General features: G+C 41.0%; 1 protein-coding gene across 4 annotated transcripts in view; it reads right to left on the bottom strand.

Annotated features, from left to right (window-relative positions):
* Nucleotides 1-1,511: 1,511 nt before the first annotated feature.
* DCAF12 (DDB1 and CUL4 associated factor 12) overlaps nt 1,512-13,869 on the bottom strand; it is a 113,727-nt gene continuing 101,369 nt past the window's right edge. For 3 of the 4 annotated variants that reach the window (XM_072596976.1, XM_072596974.1, XM_072596977.1), the window contains exons 8-9: nt 4,219-4,397; nt 3,016-3,714 (exon numbers count right to left, since the gene is read on the bottom strand). In XM_072596976.1, coding sequence (XP_072453077.1) covers nt 3,556-3,714; nt 4,219-4,397 — 338 coding nt within the window. In that variant the 3' untranslated portion in view covers nt 3,016-3,555. Of the gene's footprint in view, nt 3,715-4,218; nt 4,398-13,869 lie in introns of all 4 variants that reach the window. The other variant, XM_072596975.1, reaches the window with a different exon arrangement.

The following is a 13,869-nucleotide window of genomic DNA, read 5'->3' as shown; positions in this document are numbered from 1 at the left end:
TGGTACCTAGCCCAGGGATTACTGGGCTCGAGACAGCTCTTCTTAATGCCTCTCACCTGGAAAACCTTGCTTTCTATGCCCTCCACCTGCTTTGGCAAAAAGTAGGTTTTGTTTCCAACGTGGCATTCCAGAATTGCCAACTCCTTGAAAATCTGCATCAAAGAGGAGTCTGTGCCTTAACCCTGTGTGCTGCACCTATATTTTACAACTGTGGACAGACTGCAACATATTAGGAAGAAATACGTGATAAATACAGCGGCTAGTCAGGCCCATTGTCCACTGTCAGCCAGTGGACCTCATTCAGCCGGTTCTTTTCCCTTCTGCCTCCTATATAATTGGACAGGTTTAAAATTTGCTGCAGTTGGTTATAATGGTTTTAATCATATTTCTTGGTCTATATGCTCTTTTTAAGTTTCTGCAATGTTCATGGGTCCCAAATCCCTCACCTTTGGGCCAAAGGGACCTGGACTTCAATAAGAAAATCTTTTTTCCAGCTGACAAAGTTAAATCTCTGCAGGGCTTACGTGACTGGTGTCAGTCTGGTTCACTGTTACTTCCTACGCAACAAAATTTTTAAAGCACTACTTCTTCTGGTAGAAAAGAAATAGGAACAACGTAGATACTCACTGATGGGAGTAAGGGCCAAGCAAATCGTGGCACACACATTACTGTTCTGTAAGGAAGGACAAGCACGCTGACTACAGAGAAGCATGGAAAGAGTTCCACAAACTAACTCACAGTGGATTAAGCAGAGTCAGGAAAAACTACCCATGCATCCACAACGACTACAACCATGCAAATAAAGGGAAAGAACAACTGGACAAGGATCAAAATGAATGCTTCAGAATTATAAAGAACAAGCCTGGCCCTGAGAGAAGAGACAGGAGAAATCCCCCTGTCATTCTGCAGAGGTGGGGGTCCACAGACACAAAACATAGCATAAAAGGTCAGATTTTTCCCATGTCTTGATGGGTTTTGAATTTTTTTCTCTTCTTATTTAAAAAAAAATTTGCTACTGAGAGTGGGAAAGGAGAGGATACTATAGGGTAGGAAAATCCAGGTGATATAAAAATAAAATACCTGATTAAAATGTATTTTAAAAAGCTATCTGCTCTGATTTTTGAGTTCTGTTTCAATTCTATTCTCAATGCTTAAGGGAAATAAGGGGTAGAAAATAAGCCTGAAGAATCCTCTTTCCTTCTATGTCCTTTTCTTCCCCCCTGGGAATGTTATGTTCCTGGCTCAAGTTTCCTAATCTATTAAATAAAACTTCTTTCCACAGAGCATATATGATAAATTGGGCTCTGGGTCATTAGATTGTGTAGAGTGCTATGAGTTCAGATATTTCTGTATGTAAAGCTAAATGACTTAAACAGGGATAGGATCCATGCCTTTGGCCTGGCCAGTATTGGGAGGTCAAGTGTGTCACCATCATGTCCTTTCACATCTACTCCAGGCCCTCCCACCTTCCACCCTGTACCTTGGTTTCACACACACTCTCTCACACCATGTTGCACTGGAATAATATTTATTTTTTTTTCTTGGCAAAAGTCAAGTGCTACATTTTTAAAAACAGAGAATCCCCAAACAATCAAATGCATTCCCCATTGCAGAAGAGGGTCAGGCAACAGGACAAAATACCGTACTTGATCTTTTTTTCTTTTTTTTTTTTTTGTTACAAGTATTTTTTTTTCCTTTAAAGTGATAGAAGTTCTTTGAGAACTAAGTAATCTACAGCCTGTAGTTTAATACTAGGAGAAAAAAAACAAATTAAGACAGTTAAAGATTTGTAGCATCTAGCATTTTGCTTAATTCCCTGTTGATAGCACCTATTTCTCTAGGTTAGAAAGGGAAATTTCCATAACCAGTGGTGTTTCTGTCATGTCATGAAGTCAGTGTAGACTTTTAAGCAAATAACTTCACCTTCCAAGCTCCCTGGGCACAGAGCATCTCTGCAGCCTCCCCTCATCAACTCGGATGATTCAGGGAGAAAGGGAGATGACAGCTTATTCCCAGGAAAGGTTTCTGGCGGCTAATTGGAGTAAGTGCTCAAAGGAAAAGAGGGAATCATCAAATCAGGGGAACAGCCGTTGTTTGCAACATGATGAGTGTAAGAGCAGGGAACAACAGGATATATGGCAAGTTTGTCACTGCTACATTCAAAAAAACTTGGAGCCCAAACATACAAATTGTGAAGGTGGGGGAAGGGAATAGGAAGACTATTCCCATTTACTAATGACATCAATGCCGCTACATGCACCACACTGCTGGCCAGCCCCTCTGACCCAGGCAAGCACGAGGAGCACTCAGGTGAGTTGGACCTCAGCCCGGGGACTTGGGGGCCAACCCCCTCCCCCACCACACCAAGAGACTACTATTTTACACACGAGGCACACACTACACACAGATACTCAGCCCCATCCCCAGACTGAACTTGCTTCAAAAGGGAAAACCAAACCAAACCAAACCCATCAGGGTGATCAGAAGAGGGAAGGAAAAAGGAACAAAGACTTTCCCCAAAGCCAAAGGAGACCCCAGGTTCCTCTGGCTGGCTGCAGGCCTCCAATCTGGACCTGTTCTTTTTTGTTTTTTTTTAGAGGGGGAAGAAGGAGGAGAGCTAATGGGAGGTAGGGAAATCTGGCATAATCCAGTACTTGAACTTCTAACCCTTTTCTAAAAGCTCCATCAGAGGCCTTGACATTCTAGAGACGCAACAGCAGGCCAGGGGAAGGGGAAGTGACACATGGGAAGAAGCCTTCTCCTTAGGGAGCCATAGGGAAGGGAAAGGAAAGGGAGCATTTACCCCCTCGAAGACCCTGGAAGCCCTAGGAGATAGGGGAACCCCAGGAAGGAGACCCTGACATAGGGCTCCAGGGGATACCTGCAATCTTTCTCAATGGTTTTTCTGGGTGATGGGTTTTTTTTTTTTCTGTTTTTGTATACAGTGTCATTAGACTTGTACTTTAAAAAATAAGATAAAACCAGTCCCAAAGCTGGACTCTGTGGATAAAGTAGTTTCTTTTATAAATATTTTAATTACAAGTAATCCTCACTCCATGTAATTTCAATGACACACATAGTACCTGTGCGCGCACACCCACACCCACACCCACACACACACCCACACACACACAGCCCCCAAACTTTCACAGAAAGTCTGACAGCAACCACATAAGTATAAAGGAATCCTACCTCACAACAGCAAAGTAGGGATGAGTATGACTGTGTCAGCCTAAAGCAGAAGCCAAATAGGGGAAAGTGTGTGTCACTTAAAAAGGAAATACAATATGGGATTAACAAAAAATCCTTTGGATAAGAAACAAATAAAAAGCCAAAAAAAAAGGATTAAAGCACAATTCTGATTGCCAAAGAGGGGAGAAAAGAAAAAGCCACTTTAGACCAGCGTACGGAGCCTGTGTCAAAGGCCCAAGTCCAAAGCAAATTCTGGTGTTCCAATAAGACAAGGGCATCACACAACTGAAAAATGAAAAGAAGAAACAAGGAAACTGAAGATGGAAGTTAGTGTAAATCTCTGCATTTCAGAAGAGTTATTCATTAGCTCCAGAGCCCGGCATAGTTCCCATGGAGCCCTGAAGGGAGGGGACCTCCTGCCACAAAGAGCTTCGTTCCAGACGAGTCGTAGCAGTGGGTGTAAACAGCATTGGGGAAGAAGTCAATGTCTGAAAAATAATTCCTCCAAGTTTCATCATGATTCTGTTGGGAAAAGGAGACAAAGAAGTGTCTGTTAGCTCCGATGCCTTGGTAAGGAAGTACAGTCACAGGCGACGTATCATATTGCATTCAGAACTGAGGCCAGGAACCTTGGCCTCAGAAGAATGAACAGGAATGTAAATCCCATTCCTAACTTTGGTTAGGAAATGGGTAAAAAAATTCCAATGATGGGGCCGTCTTATCATTGCTTTATAGCAATGCTCATAACATTTGTTTCCTCAGATCCACCAGCGAATGGCTGCCCCTGGGTAAAGCATTTAATTTCACACACCTGTAAGATGGAGGCAGTAATCTCTACCCCTAACTTGACCACAAATATGTAAAGGTAAATCAGAGGATAAGATGACGGGGCCCAGCCCACCTAGGCTTTTTGCTCCCATGTGAACCAGTTGCATAAGCAAAAACGTTCATCACAGCAAGGGAGCTATTTTCCTGCTGCTGCCCAGGCCTCCCCCAGTGCCTGCCTCTCAATGGAGGCACACTCACCAGCCAGCCTTTACCAGTGGTCAGCTTCAGGTTTTCCCCTGCGAGCTTGGGCTTGGACCCATAGCAGGATAAGTGCTTCTCTTCCAGAAACCTCTGGGCCCGGATGTCGTAAAACAACAGGGAGCCCTGCCCTGTGCCCACAGTGATGATGTGCTCGTAGAAGCTCACCGAGCGGATGCCTGGGGCCAGGGGAGAGGAAAGTGATCAAAGAGAGACCCGCAATCATCTTCAAACAAGGCATGGAAAACCCGTGATGGTTTTCTCCTGTCTGCTGTAGCAAATGTGAACCTTATACTGTGGCCTTCTAAGATCATCGGAATGTACCCCTGAGTCAGCCCAAAGGGCCACCTGGCCACTGATGATGGTCCTAGCAAGAAATCAAGGGGCTCTGTGTCGGAATGTGGTGACAGAGACTCTTAAAAAGTCTCACATTAAAAGTTCCAGTCACATCTTTGACTTTCCTTAGTAATTCACAGGCTGACCTGTGTTTGGCTCCAGCCTGAACGGCCTTTCAGGTTTATGAATCCTCCACATACTCTGTTCACCGTATAAAACTGTGATGTTTAGTTGCCACAAAACTACTCTCATCATGCTTCTAGGGAGTTGTGAATATAAACTAATGAGAATGATTTCTAAAAACAGAGCTTATACATTATTCAAATGAGTACCCTTCAAAGCAGTGCTCCTGGAAGGCAAGTCATCATTTATACATCTATTCCCGTGATGCTCTCACTTAGGAACTCCTCTTTGGGAATTGCTTTAAGGGGTCTACTTACAAGCCAGGCAACAAAATCAGATATGACAATTATGCCTTTTTTATGATAAAAACCGGTATTCTCTAGCTCAGTTCCCTACTTTATATATAGAAAACGGCTCTAAGTAACTCACGGCATTAACTAAAAACTGAACATATTTTCAGAGGATGAAGATTTCTTGCCACTGAGGCTATTCAAAGGATGACTCCAAAGTAAATTCTCAGAAAGGTCCCAGAAAGGTTTGGAGCAAGGGCAATAACACTGAGTTTGTGGCCTCCCCAGGAATCAACAAGGAAGGACAACACTCACTTGGATAAAAAGTTCTTTCATATTTGTTTAAAAAAACAAAACCCTAGAATGATATCGCTGTCATACTTCTTATATTTATTCACTCAACAACTATATGATGAATGGCAACCAGGTACGAGATGTTATCCTAAAAATTAGTGCTGGGAGGAATAGACAGACACAGAAAAAGTCATGGTTCCTGAAATTTACAACCTAGTTTCATGAATTGCCATGGCAAAGAATTTATCACGTAGCAGGTCAGCTCACTGGTGGTAAGCTTCTCTGTACAAAGCTAGGCTGATCTTTGTACAGCAGAGTTAAGTCTATTGTTATGACCACAGGGGAGAAAATTGATGAACATAAATGACTAAAATAAAAGGTGATATGTCATAAGTGCTGTTAATTATGCCAACAAAGTGCTATAGCTTAGAATGGGAAGAATCCTTCAAGATGAGTTGCTCAATCCATGAACGCTTCTAGAAGGATATAACATTTGAACTGCATCCTGAAGGTAGAATTTTGGCAACTAGAGATAGGAAATAATGTCATGTCAGCTAGATGAAATGGCACAACCCAAAGCACAATACTGGAGAAACTAAAAAGGTGTTTGGGGAAAGGGATAATCCAGTCTGACTACAATCAATGTAAGCATAGAGGAGAGATAAGGCTAGAAAAAACTTGGGATAATTTTGTGGAAATCTTTAAAGATCAAGTTAGGGAGTCAGGACTTTAATTTACAGACACTAGGTTCTTGTGCAAGAGAGTGACATAATTTGAGAAGTGCTTTGATCTGGTGCTTATATAAGATACTACAAAGTGGGGGGAGTAGAAAGAGGAAAACTAGTTAGGAAGTTCCTGAATGGGTGTTCAACAATGAAGTCAATAACAGATATGAATAGAAAAGAATAAATGGAAGTGATGAAGAGGGTGGAAAAAAGCAAAGAGATGGGACAAGTCAAAGAGAACTCTTAGGTTTTCAGCCTGGGTAACAGAGAAGGGTGGTACCACTGACAGAAAGGGAAATAAGGAAAATGAGATGATTTTGTGGAAAAAATAACAAGTTTGGATTTTAAATAGACTAAATTTCAGATGCCAGATGGATATGAGGTAGAAATGTACTTTGAAAATGTGAGACAAACTTGGAAGATGGTTCAGTGATGAGGTCTATTTATCCAGGGAGTTATCCACTGAGGGGGCAATAGCTAAAGTCATGGGTACAGATGAAATCACATTTAGGGGGCATGAAGAAAAGAAGGCAGTTGGAAAGGAGAATGTGTAATAAGAAAAGGTTGTTGGATTGATACTGAGGTCACCAGCAGCTTTTGAAGCTAGGTTATATGGAGTCAAAAGCATAGAAGTTAGACTAGATAGGATCAAAGAGTGAAGGGGTAATGGAGAAGAGGTAAACATAATCTAATCTATGTTTATAGATTCAGGCCACATGTTCCCCACCCCTGGATTAGACTACTGATTGATAGACTACTGACTAGAGACTGATGACCAGAAGGAAAGACAGGACAGTAGCTAGAGGGAAATTCATTTTAATTTAATTTATTTAGGATAAACTAGAGGGAAGGAAGGCAGTAGAGCGCATTTAGACAATAGAGTAGTCTCAGAAACAACGAGGATGTGAGCACAGGAAAGGATTAGCCTTAGAAACAGTTCTCTTAGACACAGAAGGGAAAGATGAGTTAACACAGAAAAATTTTAAGATGAAGAAGACAGAGCTAAATTTGAGAGATGGCCTAAATGATAGTAAATTAGAGGCCATTTGCTTTAAATAACGGGTATGAGGGAGGGAGATGGAGTTTTGAAGAGCATGTTAGGAGTTTCAGAAAGTTACTATATTAACAAAAATGCTGCTAGCAGTGAGATTTCAGTTGGGGTAAGAAATCTTGAAATTATGTCAAATGAACAGTTCAGAAAATGGGGCTCTTTAGTCTGAAGAAAGGACTTAAAGGGGAGAGGACAGCTGTTCTCAATATCTAAATGACTATCTCGATGAAAGAGGCTTATTCGGTTTTGTTCCAGAGGGAAGAAGTAGGACCAGTAAGTAGAAGTCACAAGGTAGAAGACTTCAGTCCAATGTATTTTCCAGCAGCTAGTAAAAGCTATAAAAAATGGAACAAATTGGAAAAAAATCTCCTCTATTAACAAGGTAATTATCCAGCTTCTCCTTCAATATTTGTTCAAGTGAAAGGGAATTTATGTGACATAAAAGGTGACACAACAAAATGACAGTAACGATTCATACAGCGCTTTAAAGTTTGCAAAGTGCTTTACACACACTAACACCTCATTACGGGGCGGTTTATACACTTCTGGACAACTCTTATTATGGGACTCTTTTTAACATAGAGCTTAAGTCAGCTTCCTTGAAATGTCTCCTGACTAACCTCCGGTGGGCAGCTGAGTAATACAGCGGATACAGTACCGGGCCAGGAGTCAGGAAGGCTCATCTTCTGGAATTCAAGTCTAGCCTCAGACACTAGTTGGGTGGCACTGGGCACGTTACTTAATCTCCATTTGACTCAGTCTCCTTAACTGTAAGGTATAACAACAGAACCTATCTGCCAGGCTTGTTGTAAGGATCAAACAAATAGCTGTAAAATGCACACCGCCTGGCACATGGGAGGCCCTTAGAAAACGCCGATTTCTAGGGCCCTTCCCTCTGGGCTGAACAGAATAAGAAGTTCCCCCTTTCCCATGGCAGCCCTTCAAACATTTTAAAGCAGTGGCTTTTCTTCTCTCTCCACTTTAAATCTACTCAGTTCCAGGCTAAACATTTCCCCTCGTTTCTCATATGGCATTTTGGCCATGCCCTTTCTCAACCTGTCTGTACTTCAATTTGTCAATGTCACCATTGAAATATGGCACACAGAGATAAATGATATTCCAGCTACAGTCTGACCACTCCTGAATGGGATAGAACTGTTACCTCCCTGAAACAGACACTAAACTTTTATTCAGTTTTAAAATCCTTGTGTATTGCTTGCTCATAGCGAGTCTGTGGTTGACTAAAGGTCTTTTCACAGGATTCAGCTTGTGCTGCCGACTTTTAAAAACTTAAGCGCAAGCAAGCTATTGTATTTCTTCTTGTTAACTTTCACTTTGTTAGCTCTGGCTAGTTGTTTCAGTTTACTGAGATCTTTTTGAATTCTGTCTTCCAAGAGTATCAGCTCCTCTTAGGTTTGGATGATGGTTCACAGTCTTCATCTTTCCAGGATGAAGTATTTTTATAGCCTGTCCTTCAATGGCAGCTGCTCCACCCCTCTGGATTATTTAAAAAAAACCTCTTGGGGACTTGTTACAGTCCTACGATGTCTGAATGATAACTGGAAAAGTCCACAGTAGTCGAAGTTTGTATGTACAAGGTAAAGATAAAATACTATAACAGAAAGAATGCTAGGCTTAAAGTCAGAAGACAACTTAAGTTCAAATTCTGACTCAACGCTAATTAGCTATGAGTTCCTGGGCAAGTCACAACCTCTCTCAGCTCTGATATACCTCACGTAAGATGGTTTGGAGAAAGCCCTTTGCATGCTCAGTATGTGAGCCATTGTGTTACACGGAGAAGTTTGACACAAGAGTAAGTTGCTGTGGCTTTGTTTCCAAATTCTTTTCTGAGTATTAATACCCTATGGCAGACCTTTTTGGTTGTATCAACACATACGACTGAAGTCTTCTGAGACATCAACAACTATGGATTCTCTTCCTGGATTGTATCTCAGAACTACCATTCACTACATGTTATAATGTTTCAAAAAATCTTAAGTTGTTAGAGAAGACTTTGAAAATCATCTATCTATTCTTTTGTAGTCTGCCCGATCATTTGCATAATTATGCAAATCTGTACTTATACTAAATACCTGGTTTGTGAAGAAACAAAGAATCCTGCTTGCCTACAAAAGCTAAGATTTAAGATTGAGAAAACCAAAATTAAAAAGAGGAGTTGATTGTAAAGGTGGGGGTTGGGCGGAGAGAAGCTGTGATAGAGGACAGGGAAAGATAAAACGTTTTTGATCAGATAAAGACTACAAAAAGGCTAAACAACAGCCTTTCACACAGCCAGAAATAAGTGAGTTCAACTTCGGTCAGGGTGAGATCTGGCGGAGTCAGGGAAACTGGATTCAACCAGAGCTATTACAAGGCATTTGTATGAACCTTTCTGCTTCAGAGAGAAGACTTTAATGGCAATGAAAAAATGCAGATTTCTCTCCCTGTACTGTCATCCTTAGTTTCACCTCACAGGCTTACATTCTCCTCTATCCATGCGCTCCATTCTATGAATAAACTTCCCCTTCCTCTTTGAACTTTTCACTTCACAGACTAGCTCCTAACACTCATGGAAGCCTGGCTTTCCTTTGAAGATACTATCAATCTCTTCACTGCCATCCAAACTTCTCGTTGGGCATCTAGGCGGTGCAGTGAATAAAGTGCAGGGCCTGGAGTCAGAAAGACTCATTTTGCTGAGTTCAAATCTGGCCTCAGACATACACTAGCTATATGACCATTGGGCAAGTCACTTAACCCTGATTGCCTCAGTTTCCTCATCTGTAAAATGAACTAGAGAAGGAAATGGCAAACCATTCCAGTATCTTTGCCAAGAAAATCCCAAATGGGGTCATGGAGAGTTGGATACAACTGAAAATGATTCAACAATACCAAAAAAATTCTTGTTGCTATCACTGATTTATCAAACTCCAGAAAACCTTTCAACTTCCTTTAATTACTTCACCACACTACTAAAAGTCTTCCCCTCCACTCTAACTCTTGTTATTCTCCTTGGTGGCTTGGTGATGATCATGAATTTGTGCTGATGAGTATCTGCCTGGCTTCTCCATGATCTCTTGCTATATGCCATCCCAGCCACCCATGGGGGCAGTCCTCCACTTCAAGACCCTGAACTCTTATTAAAGTTCCTTCTCTGATCGTTATCTCTTATATTTCTACCTCTCCCACTGGCTCATTCCTGAATCTGTCCTCTGTCTTCTTCATGGCATCTGTCCAAACCCCTTCTGACTTTATTTTTTCCTTCTTTAGACCTGACCCTGTAGTCAGTTATCTCCACAAAGCATGGCCCTTTACTCTAGAATTACTTGCCCCAGTGTTCTTGGTCTATTCCTGGCCTATTAATACCCAATCCTAGCTTACCCTTTCCACCTTTTCCTGAGCCACTAACTGAAGAAATTAAGAATCCTCTTTGTTGACTAGGTCCACTAAAACTCATTTCTAAAAATAGACAAAAAAATGATACATTTATACAGTGCTTAAAAGTTTATAAAACAATTCATATATATTATCTCATTTGATCCTCACAATAATACTTCAGGGTAGGTAATATTAACTAATTGTTAAGATTTTTAATTTTTAAAAGAAGTAAATTGAGGTTCAGAGAAGTTCAGTGGCCTGTCTAAAGTAACACAGGAGCAGATGTTTAAGGCAGGAGTTCAACCCAGGGCTTTCTGAATCCTGATAGGACCTTCTATCCAATATATACACTCTCTCAGCTCTGCTGTAGGGTTATTTTATTCATCTAACATCAACTCTCCTGGTTCTCACTACAGCCACTGCAAATGTTCTCCACTCCGTGCCCTTAAATCTAAGTGATGATGACTGATCCTGAGCTCCCTTCTTCCCTTCTTCATACCTGAGCACCTTCTCTGTCTTCTTTCCCTTTGGTATGGTCACAGAGGATGAAGTGAGCCAGCTCCTTGTGAAATTCGTGCCCTCAATCTCAATCCCGGCCTTGCTCAAATTTCCACTTGAATCTTGTTCTTTTGACCTATGAACACCTCCCCAAAGTCCTTCCCCCTCCTTGCTCCCTTACATCCCACCAGTCTTTCTCCTGATCCCTTCTCCTCAGCCTACAAATAAGCTCTGGGATTCTCCATATTAAAAAACAGAAAACCTTCTCAATCCAAATACTCTGTCAAACTATGATCCCACATTTCTCCTCCCCTCAAGTAAACTTGTAAAAAGAGTTGCCTATAGTATTATAGTATTGAGGCTTACACCTTACCTCCTAGTCACTTTCCAAATCCTTACAATCTGGCCTCCCAAACTAACCACTTTCTTGATATTAACCTTGCCAAGTTCCCCAGGCTTCATTTATTTCCAGTTCCAGTGACCTTTTCTAAGGCCTATTTCAGCACTGGACATTGTGGATCAGCCTCCCCTGCATCTTTTCTCATCCACTCTCTCTGGTCTTCGGTAGCACTGATTGCTCCTGGTTCTGCTGCCAGCTGTCCAACCATTCTTTCTGTTTCTGGTATTAGTTGGTCTTCCTCCTCTTGACTTCTAAGTGTTGGCTGCTCTCAAGTCACTGTCTTCAGATTTCTTTCTACAAATATACTTATTCCCCCGGGGAAATGTCATGTCATAGATTTATCCAAATGAGTACTTTAATCTCCTGGGAGCACCACTATTGGATTTCCAATTACCTAGGGAAGATTTCTACTTAATCCTACCAATACCTCAAATCAACAGGTCCAAAACTGAATTTAGCCTCTTTCCCTTAAAACCTGCCCTTCTCCCCATTCTTTCTATTTGGGTAGAGGGTATCACTATTTTTCTAGTTACACAAGATTAAAACATTAGATTCATCTTTTATTCTCCCTTCTCCTTTACTTTCCAAATCTTATTCACTTTATCTCCATAATATTTCCAACAACCATCTCCCCTTTTTTCATCTTCATTCTTATCCCCATCATTAGGGTCTTCAGCTATGGACTATTGTAACAGCCTCTTAGCTGGCTTCCCTGCTTCTGGTGGTCTCCCTTCTCTACGCCTTTCCTCACATAGCTGCCCAACTAATCTTTCTACTACATAGGTCTATGCATTTACTTTCTCAAAAGTAATCTGAGCCTCGCACTGAAAATCTTTCCCAACCTAATTTTGACCTACTCTCCTTGCAATCCATTTTTTTTTTTTTTTGCCAAACTGGGCTACTAGTTATTTTATATCTTGCCTTGCTGTTTCCTATCTCCTTTATAACTGGCTATACATTCTATATCCTGATTACTATACAATTGATATAGTATACTGAAATATTTCAAGATCCAGCTTCAACGCCTTGAATGCCAACCCTTCCATAGAGCTTTAGCCTGATACTTTCTTCTGGTGGAGGTGATCTTTCTTTAAATTAACTCATAGAACTATGTCTAGATCTTGCCTTTGCCCTTATCACATTCTACCACATACTGTAAATATCTTTAAATATATCTAATACATTTATTAGACCATAAGCTCCTTGAGAATAGGGGCTATTTTTAATCTTTGAATTCTCAGGGTCTTGCACAGTGGGTATTTAATAAATGTCTACAGAAGTGAATGAAATTACTTTCAACTCGGAATTTAACAGCATCTGTAGCCAAGGTATTCATCACACTGAGGGAAAACAGAAAGTACTGTTTCTAAGGCTGACTATTTCTTGTACTCAAATTTCAGACCTATGCTCTGAGCCTGTAATTATTTATCTACCTGTAGTAAAAGTTTCCTGTTTGTATTTAAGAAACCTGGCCTGAAGATGTACTGTCATGCTCATTTACTATAAGGAAGGGGAATGGAAATAAGGAAGGGCTATGTTCCTAAGGCCGTAAATCACAAAGGTGAAGTCAGAGCCTGAGAATGTCAGTCAGGTACTGTGCTAACACACACAGTTTACATTATTTTCCTCTTAGGTCACACATATCATAGCTCTGGAGTTGAAAAAGACCCGAAAGGCCATCGAGTCTAATCCCTTCATTTTAGAGAGAAGGAAACTGAGGCCCCAAGGTCACACAAGTAGTAATAGTCAAAGATGGGAACTGAACTCAAATTTTGCCTTTAGAGATATTGCTCTTTCTACAATACTATGGGGTCTTCCTTATATAAGTGTATTACTTGACACTTGCACACACTGAAGTTCACCTGATACTTTTCTGCCTACTCACAGAACTTTGAGAGATCTTCCTACTGTTTTCTTAGTATATTCACCATTTTCACTATCTGAAAGGGTCAAGTGTCCTTGGCAGCCTTAGAAATTTCACCATGTATTCCATTTTCAGTATGAAAATGGGTAAGGACTACTTCCTGGGGCACTACCACCTCCCAACCGGTAGATGAATACTTTTTTGGAGAGACAATAATTATCCTGATGTTAGGTTTCCCATAGTTAAGTTCTCTGAATATGGAAGAATATATCCGAAGGTCTCTACCATAAGTTAGGATTTTTTCCCCCACAATCACCTTTGCTGTACAGCCTTTGGTGTCATGGTTTTGTAATACAACCCTAAGCTTTAACTACCCATATTATGGAGAAGAACCATACTCTCACACCCTACATCCCATGGCATCATTAAGTCAGTACATAGACCATAAGAATCACAGACTGGAGTTAGGAGGCTTTATTCCATTCCAACCTTTTCCCAAATGATCAATCCTGACTTTAACATTGCTGAAAATTGGTCATATCGATCCTGCTTTTAGACCTGCAATAACCAAAAGGTCAATTACCCTCCAAGTCACTCCTTCCAGGTCTGGACAGCTCTAATTCTTAGGATGTTTTTCCGTGCATAGAGCCCAAATCTGACTCCACTAACTTCTTACCACTGTTCCTAGTTCTCTC

This window comes from Notamacropus eugenii, chromosome 3 (genome assembly GCF_028372415.1).
Source record: "Notamacropus eugenii isolate mMacEug1 chromosome 3, mMacEug1.pri_v2, whole genome shotgun sequence".
Lineage (NCBI taxonomy): Eukaryota > Metazoa > Chordata > Mammalia > Diprotodontia > Macropodidae > Notamacropus > Notamacropus eugenii.
The sequence above is the reverse complement of the archived record's forward strand: the minus strand, read 5'-3'. Positions and strand labels throughout refer to the sequence as shown.